The sequence below is a fragment of the Rhipicephalus microplus genome, chromosome X (genome assembly GCF_043290135.1).
Source record: "Rhipicephalus microplus isolate Deutch F79 chromosome X, USDA_Rmic, whole genome shotgun sequence".
Taxonomy (NCBI): domain Eukaryota; kingdom Metazoa; phylum Arthropoda; class Arachnida; order Ixodida; family Ixodidae; genus Rhipicephalus; species Rhipicephalus microplus.
This window is the reverse complement of record NC_134710.1, coordinates 210,038,073-210,046,864: the sequence shown is the minus strand read 5'-3', so window position 1 is coordinate 210,046,864 and position 8,792 is coordinate 210,038,073. Positions and strand designations below refer to the sequence as shown.

The 8,792-nt window shown below is 47.8% G+C and overlaps 1 protein-coding gene across 4 annotated transcripts in view; it reads left to right on the top strand.

Moving 5' to 3' along the window:
* Nucleotides 1–8,589: 8,589 nt before the first annotated feature.
* Nucleotides 8,590–8,792, top strand: part of LOC119187814 (tRNA methyltransferase 10 homolog B) — a 109,229-nt gene continuing 109,026 nt past the window's right edge. For 2 of the 4 annotated variants that reach the window (XR_012887167.1, XM_075878526.1), the window contains exon 1: nt 8,590–8,790. Coding sequence is in view for 2 of the 4 variants with exons in the window: in XM_075878526.1 (XP_075734641.1) it covers nt 8,696–8,790 (95 nt within the window). In the remaining 2 variants the exon portion in view is untranslated. The remainder of the gene's footprint in view (nt 8,791–8,792) is intronic. The other 2 variants (XR_012887166.1, XM_075878525.1) reach the window with 1 other exon arrangement.

The following is an 8,792-nucleotide window of genomic DNA, read 5'->3' as shown; positions in this document are numbered from 1 at the left end:
AGTGTGCTTGCAGCAGTTACCCAATGAGTGTTTAGAAAAGGTTCTGAAAGGCCGGTCTTCTAGCTTTTGCTGTGACTGTGCTGCGCCTTTCGCGCAGGCCTGGCATTTTTTAGCACAATATGACCTTAATGAGGAATCGGGCTAGTTGGTTTTCACTCGACTTGATTTGTCGTTCACAGCTCAAAATACATTTCAAACAGCAAACAAGCACACACGTGCAGCGCTGCTTATTTCTATTCCTCTTTTTCTCAGCAAGTATGAGCTTACTGAAATTTATACGCGCAAAAAACTACAAAACACCGTTATGCTGCATGTGGAAATATTTTATTAAACTCGTAATCCATCTCGCCAGCTGCTATATGTAGCCGCTGCTTATGTAATTGGCAGCTAGCCAATCACATAAGCAGTGGCGTCGCTAAATTACATTTTGAAAAAGACGCTCTCCGGCTTCCTGACGTCATATAACGAGCAGACAGAAAACTTCAAATGCGCACGCAGAAAAATTCAAATGCGGAAGAACCAATGAAAAAAAAAAACAGTGTGTCATATCGAAAATAGTTTATTCTCTAATTTTTTTTTACGTGGTGATGCATGAGTGGTCATTACGCAATGAGTCATTTTCGCGTCATTTGTTGCCTCGCGTAACAAGCTGGTGCAGTGTGCATGACAAAGACTGTTTACACCAATATTCCCTCAAGGTGCCCCTCAAGCTGCTCGGTGCAGCTTTTACGCCTGGTCTCCGCGCAACCTTGTTACGCAATGAACTCGATTAAATTAAATATCCAGCTAACGATCATTTCGAAAAGAAGCAACGAGGGATAGTTTAACGTTAAAATTGCCCACACTTTGTTCTTCAAAAGGAAAATTTGTTTACACCGTTTGTGTTGGTGTATTTATGCAGGCGCCTGGGGCCCGTGAAGAAATTTTGTTACAGATACACTGCATTTAAACAACCTACTACGCCCCTAACCCCACAAATAATACATTTCAGAAGAAAAGGGTTGATAAGTTGATAATCAGTTAATAACAGTATTGTAACAATAGCAATAATATTATTAATTGCATGCTCCAGAAATATTATTCAGACTATTAGCAAATAAGAAAAATTATAATACACGCATGCCTGATTATATACAAGAAAGTGTAATACTTATGAAAAAATATAACAGCAATCATTCTTTGAAAAATCATGGTTGGTCCCTCCGTCATGGGAATCGGCATATAACACAAAAGTAGAACGCGCCTTTACAGCGGTAATTAAATGTTTACTAAGTATTGATTAAGGATCGAGGGTTCGCCGTATGTATGTTTCGGTGTTTGATAGCTATAGCCCCGTTCAACGCGGATGTATCCTCGTTGACGCTTGGTACATCTCCATGCCGATGACTAACATCCATGATGAATTTATTAAACTTTTATGGCATATATATATATATATATATATATATATATATATATATATATATATATATATATTGTCGCAGTACAACGCGAACAAAGCACAAGTACGCCTTGAGGCAGCAAAAGCAGCGTGTTCTGAACAGCTGAGCCACAAGATCTTCTTCGTTCTCGCGTCAAGGCAGAGGCCCACTACCCGGTGTCCGCTAAATCCCCCCATCAAGGCAGAGGCCCACTACCTGGTGTCCGCTAAATCCCCCCATCATCGTTTTTGTCCACATGTAGACACGGGTCATTTGCCTCCCTCTCAAAGAGCATCGACCCGATGCGAAGTCAATAATGCAGTTTTTGTTAAAGTGTAAGTCTCACGCAATCACTCGCTCACGTAAGGCTTCATGCGCACTACGTGAACGAGTTCAGGATGGTGCTGGCGACGATTGGTACTACACGAATTGTCGGGAACAACTTCGTAAGTGACGTCACTGAGTTGTCGCAGCACTCGGTATGGCCCAAAGTATCTTCTTAAGAGCTTTTCTGATAGTCCTCGTTTCCGTACTGGTGTCCAAATCCATACTTTGTCGCCAGTTTGATAGACAACTGCTCTGCGGTGCGCATTGTAGCGGCTTGCATCGTACTCTTGCTGCTGGCGGATCCGTAAACGTGCCAGTTGTCTAGCTTCTTCCGCGCGTTCTGTAAACATGTTGGCGTCTGGGTCGATGTCGTCACTTTCGTGCAGCAGCATCGCATCTAACATAGTTCGTACTTCTCGTCCATGAACGAGGCTGAACGGGGTCATGCGGGTCGTTTCTTGCTTGGCCGTGTTGTACGCAAACGTTATGTATGGTAAGATTTCATCCCAATTTTTGTGTTCTATGTCTACGTACATCGAAAGCATGTCTTCAATGGTTTTGTTCAGACGCTCCGTCAGCCCGTTTGTTTGTGGGTGGTAGGCAGTGGTCTTACGATGCGTTGTTCCACTCAGCATCAGGACGTGATCCAAAAGAGCTGCCGTAAATGCGGTTCCTCTGTCTGTGATCACGACGGTTGGTGCACCATGCCTCAGTACAATATTTTCGATGAAAAACCTGGCCACCTCCGCTGCTGTACCTCTCTGAATAGCTTTTGTCTCGGCATAACGGGTCAGATAATCCGTCGCGACGATAACCCAGCGGTTTCCTGCAGTGGACATAGGAAGTGGGCCCAAAATGTCCATGCCTATGTGGTAGAATGGAGCTGTTGGGACCTGCACGGGTTGCAGTAGGCCAGCTGGTTTAGTCGGTGGTGACTTGCGTCGCTGGCAGTCGAGACAGGTACGAACGTGGTGCTTCACGGCTGTGGTTAGTCTCGGCCAGTAATACCTTTGCTGTACTCTGGCCAACGTTCTCATGTAACCCAAATGGCCAGAGGTCACCTCGTTGTGGCATGCTTTGAGTATTTCGGTACGAAGGGCTGCTGGTATGACGAGCAGATAGGCGGATCCTGTCGACGAAAAGTTTCTTTTGTAAAGTACTCCGCCCCGTAAACAAAACGATGACAATACTCTTGCGAAAACTCTTGGCGCCTTCTGAGATCTGCCTTCCAAGTAGTTAATTAAGCCAAGCAACTCAGTGTCGTCCCGTTGTTGCTGCGCAATGGCGGTCGTGTCGAGGACACCGAGAAATGCCGTTTCCTCCTCCTCGGGTAGGGTTGCTGACTCAATGGGTGAACGGGACAGACAGTCAGCGTCCATATGTCGCTTGCCTGACTTGTGCACGACCGTCATGTCAAACTCTTGCAGTTTTAGGCTCCAACGCGCTAATCGGCCGGTGGGATCTTTTAGATTAGTTAACCAGCAAAGGGAGTGATGGTCACTAATAACTTTGAAGTGTCGGCCATACAAGTACGGGCGAAATTTCATTACTGCCCATAATACGGCGAGGCATTCTTTCTCTGTTGTTGAATAGTTAGCCTCTGCGCGTGTTAGCGTTCGGCTTGCGTAGGCGATCACTCTTTCTGTGTCCTCTTGCCGTTGCACAAGCACAGCCCCAAGACCTACATTGCTAGCGTCTGTGTGAAGCATCGTCGGGGCTTCTTCGTCGAAGTGGGCGAGCACAGGGGGCGTTTGGAGACGTTGACGCAGGTCATTAAAGGCAGCCTCCTGTTCTTCTTTCCACTCAAAGGCAACATCATCTCTTGTGAGACGAGTTAGTGGCGACGCGATGCGGGCGAAGTCTGCGATAAACCGGCGATAATAGGCACAAAGGCCTAGGAAGCGTCTGACAGCCTTCTTATTGGAGGGTACTGGGAACTGTGCGACGGCGGCAATTTTTCCAGGATCGGGCCGGACGCCTGCGTTGCTGACGACGTGACCGAGAAACTGAAGTTCGTGAAAACAGAAATGGCACTTTTCTGGTTTCAATGTTAGGCCCGCGAACCGTATGGCACGTAAAACAACTTCCAGCCTTTTGAGATGCTCGTCAAAAGTGGTCGAAAACACTATAACGTCGTCCAGATAGACTGGGCACGTCTTCCACTTCAATCCCGAAAGTACCGTGTCCATAAGCCTTTGAAAAGTTGCGGGCGCGGAGCACAAACCGAAAGGCAAGACTTTAAATTCGTATAAACCATCTGGGGTCACAAAAGCGGTTTTCTCTCGGTCTCTTGGGTCTACCTCAATCTGCCAGTAACCACTCCTCAAGTCCATGGAAGAAAAGTAGCGAGCGTGCCGAAGTCTGTCAAGGGAGTCATCAATACGTGGGAGCGGGTACACATCTTTCTTGGTCACCCGATTCAGCTTCCTGTAGTCCACGCAAAAACGCAGGGTGCCGTCCTTTTTCTTTACTAGCACTACAGGCGATGCCCAGGGGCTCTGTGACGGTTGAATGACGTCATCTGCTAGCATTTTCGCAACTTGTTGTTGTATGGCTTCGCGTTCCTTTGAAGCTACACGATATGGGTTCTGGTGGATAGGTCTCACCGTGTCCTCGGTGATTATTCGGTGCTTTGTCAAAGGTGTTCGACCAACTCGTGATGTCGTTGAAAAGCAGTCGCGGAATTCGGCTAGCAGCTGAAGAAGTCTCTGTCGCTCGTCCTTTGACAGAGTGGTGCCAACATCGTGAGTGGGGTCTGGTTCTGGATTAGGCTCTTCGTCCAATACCGACAAACATAAACTGCCTCGCATTTCTACAATATTGTCGTACGAAGCGATAGCTGTGCCCTTCGGAATGTGCCGGCGCTCAGCACTAAAGTTCGTCAGAAGTAAATTCGTGCGTCCACGAGTGAGACGGACGATACCTCTTGCGACCAAAATGCCATGACTAAATAGCAGCGAGCCAATTTGGTCAGCAATGCCTTCGCCATCAAACGCTTCGTCGCCTTCTACTGAAACAAGAGTGCATGACCGGGGCGGGACGACCACATCATCATCAATTATACGTAAAGTGTTGCGTATTGCGTCTGAACAGTCAACTAAACCAGGGCTGTTGCAGAATGTAATTGAACGGTCCGGGATGTTGATGACGGCACCATATTCTCTTAAGAAGTCCATTCCTATGATCAAGTCCTTGCAACATGAGGTGAGGATGACGAACGTCGCCACGAAAGCAGAGCCACCGATGTCGAGTCTTGCTGTACACCTTCCGACAGGCATCAACAGCTGGCCGCCTGCTGTCCTCAGGTGAGGTCCCGTCCACGTAGTCTTCACTTTTTTGAGGCGTACGGCAAGGTTTTCACTTATGATAGAAAAGTCGGCGCCGGTGTCAACTAAGGCTGTTACTTGCTGTCCGTCTACCGAAACGGTAAGATCTGTGGTCACAGTTTCGTCGGTGTTACAACTTCTCGGCTTTACGGCGTCCTGTGGTACAAGTAACGGGGGCTTTTTTTCGTCGCCTTGACGGCCTGCAACCTCACCCCCGGAGGTCGCCGCCTTCAGTTTCCCCGGCGTGGACTTGGTGACCTCCTTCCACTGACGTCGGCTGTAGTTCGGTGGCGCGACGAAGGCGAATATGCCGGAGACGGAGAGCGTGGTCGACGTCCCAAACCTGGCTGGTAATCAGGCACACTGTCGTCATTATTGGCACGGCGGCTGTCAAAATGGGACTGAGACAAGGGGAGTCCTTGAGAATGAGTGTCTCGGCGTGGTGCGTAGCCGTCGTTGGCGCGTCGATCGTCAGACCATTGCCGGAGAGGTCGAAACATATCTACGCGGTGCCAGCAATGGCGGGAAATGTGGCCCACGCCTCCGCAGGTAAAACAAAGCGGGCGCCTATCTACAGTGCGCCAGGCGTCTGTTTTACGAAGCTGTGGATGCCGCAACGGCTCGTAATGTGGCAAATGCCGTGTCCCGTTGGGAGACGGCTCTTGGTACGGCGGCATTTCGTACGGCGGTACGACAGCAGGTCGTCGCGGTGTCTGTTCTTGTGGCGACCAAGGAACGGCTGCCGATGGCTGGCGGTACGACGGCGCAACGGGCGGCTGGCGGCGAAGCGCGGCTGCGTAGCTCATAGGTTGCTGATCGTGAGTAGGATCAGCTGTTGAAAACGCTTGGCGTATTTCTTCGCGGACGACTTCAGCGACAGACGCCGTGGGTGGTTCCGTGACCAGATTCCGGAACTTCAGCAGCTCTTCGCGAACAATCTCTCTTATCAAATCGCGCAACGAGCTTTGATTTTCAGATGCCGTAGCGGCGACTTGCATGTGGGCGCTGCTGGACAAACGATCGTATTGTCGGCCTCGTAGGTGAAGTGCCCGTTCGATAGCCGTAGCTTCTTTGATGAAGTCTGTCACGGTGCTTGGCGGGTTCCGCAAAAGTCCGGCGAACAATTGCTCTTTAACGCCGCGCATGAGGTAGCGCAACTTTTTGTCGTCGGTCATGTGCGGGTCAGCTTTACGGAAGAGACGGGTCATGTCCTCAGCGAACATTGCGACCGTTTCATTGGGTTTCTGAACCCGTAGCTCGAGTAAATGCTGCGCACGTTCGCGCCGGTCGGCATCGGCAGATGTGTCAATCATTCCTCTTTTAAAGTCGCTCCATGATGACAAACTGCCTTCTCTGTTCTCGTACCAAGTTTTAGCGCTGTCGTCGAGATAAAAATAGGCGCGGGAAAGCCTTTGTTCAAGGGACCACTGGTTGGTGTTAGCGACACGTTCATAGTGATCAAGCCATTCTTCAACGTCTTCATGTGCTCCACCACCAAAGCGATCAGGCACCAGCGGTGAAAAAAAGGTTACCTGAGATGGGGTTGGCAAACTACTGTCTCGTAGTAACTGTTGTGGATCGGCGGTGGCCATTGGTAGATCTGAGCGGTGCTTTGTAGAGTGTTCCTGTGAGAGAGTGAACTCTGGAAGGAGGCCTCGCAAGCGACGACTGAAGCGATGCACAGGAGTGTCGACAAGTGCTTCTGGGCTGGATGAACGGCTCCCCGTGGGAGTGTGGAGCATCAGGCGGGGTCGCGGGCCAGCACCTCCACCAGTGTCGCAGTACAACGCGAACAAAGCACAAGTACGCCTTGAGGCAGCAAAAGCAGCGTGTTCTGAACAGCTGAGCCACAAGATCTTCTTCGTTCTCGCGTCAAGGCAGAGGCCCACTACCTGGTGTCCGCTAAATCCCCCCATCAAGGCAGAGGCCCACTACCTGGTGTCCGCTAAATCCCCCCATCATCGTTTTTGTCCACATGTAGACACGGGTCAATATATATATATATATATATATATATATATATATATATATATATATATATATATATATATATATATATATATATATATATATATATATATATATAGACCTATCTATCTATCTATTTATCTATCTATCCGCCTACGACTTTTAGCTTTCCTGGCCGCTTCGATAATGGTATTGATACCAAATTGGTATGGCATAACACGACTGTATGACGAGCATAAGCGACTAGTCATAACGTGAAAAACGACATGTTTGTCATGAATGTCATGATTTACATGTGAATGACATTATTTTGCTGCCCTTGCGGTGGTTTCTTTCATATGACATATCGCAAAACTGGTATGGTATGACATGACTGCATGGCGAGCACAAGTGACAGACCCAAGTGACAGAGGTAATTTGATAATGACAGAGGAAAGTGACAGAGGAAAGACCCAAGTGACAGAGGAAATTATGACATGCAAATGTAATGTAAGTCGTGCATGCCTTCACGCCACGTTCATGGTGCGCTCGCGGTCTTTTCGCTAGCTTCACATATACCGAATTTGGTATTACGGAACGTGAACGGATTGCGAAGGTATATAACTGGTGTAAACATGATAATCACGATATGTGCGTGCCATGTAAGAACATGACAACATACCACGCTTATGATGCGCTCGCGGCCGTTCCACTAGCTGCACGTATACAAAATGTGGTATTTTGTGACGTGAATGGACGACGAAGGTAAATAACACGTACAAACATTATAATCATGACATGGAAGTAATGTACGGCGTAATTTAAGTGCGCATCGTAACGTTTATTGTGCTGATTTCAAAGTGATATAGATCAACCTTCCTCATTCGTGCTTCTCATATATCGTAAATTCCCACTGTATGTGGAATATGCCTTTTTTCTTTTTCAAACAGAGTGTAGTGTTTCCACACACTCTGGTGCTTATTATTTCTGGCATCGCTGCTTTACTGGGATGACACTAAAGGCAGGTAGTTTTTGCGGATGCTTTGAATGCATGAATGACTGAAACCGAAATGGTGATGAAAACAATGAATAATGAAGTGAAGGAAGGTATAGGAGACGCTAATTATACTGTGATGAGTGTATTGTAGTAATTATGCTAGTGATGTGAAGAAAGCAAAGTGGACGAAAGGACAACTTGCCGCCGGCAGGGACCGCACCTCCAACCGTCGGATTACGCGCCCTATCGATGCTACCGATTGCACTACGACGGCGGTGGTCCCCGCGTCCACTTTATCGAGTATTTATGTCCATGCAAATCTAGGAGTGCTAGTTCTAATCACAGTTATGACGTCGTTTCCTTATTTAGAGTCTACTAGAACTTTCTTGCGGCTGGTGTCACAACTGACCTTTCTTCAAAGCTAACAGCTGAACCAGGCTGAAAAAATCGAAACTGATCAATACGTGTGGCTGCTCCGAGAAGCAAGACAAGCCAATCCAGTACTTTTTCAAAACAATTTTTAGCGTGCTTTTTTTAGCTCTTCCTGGGCGGCACGGTGCTAGGTAATATGGGGTCTTCAAGGTTATAGCCGACATAATAATGTAGTTTTTCACTAAAATAGTCTTGTATATTTAGTCCCACCGTGCTCTGTATGCGGCCTACGTGATTTGATTGAAATGGACCGGGTTTGCCAAGCGAATGCCTTTTTCGCAGCAAACAGCTGGTGTATTGTAACATTCCTTTTCTGCTGTTTATCGCTTGAAGTTTTCGCGT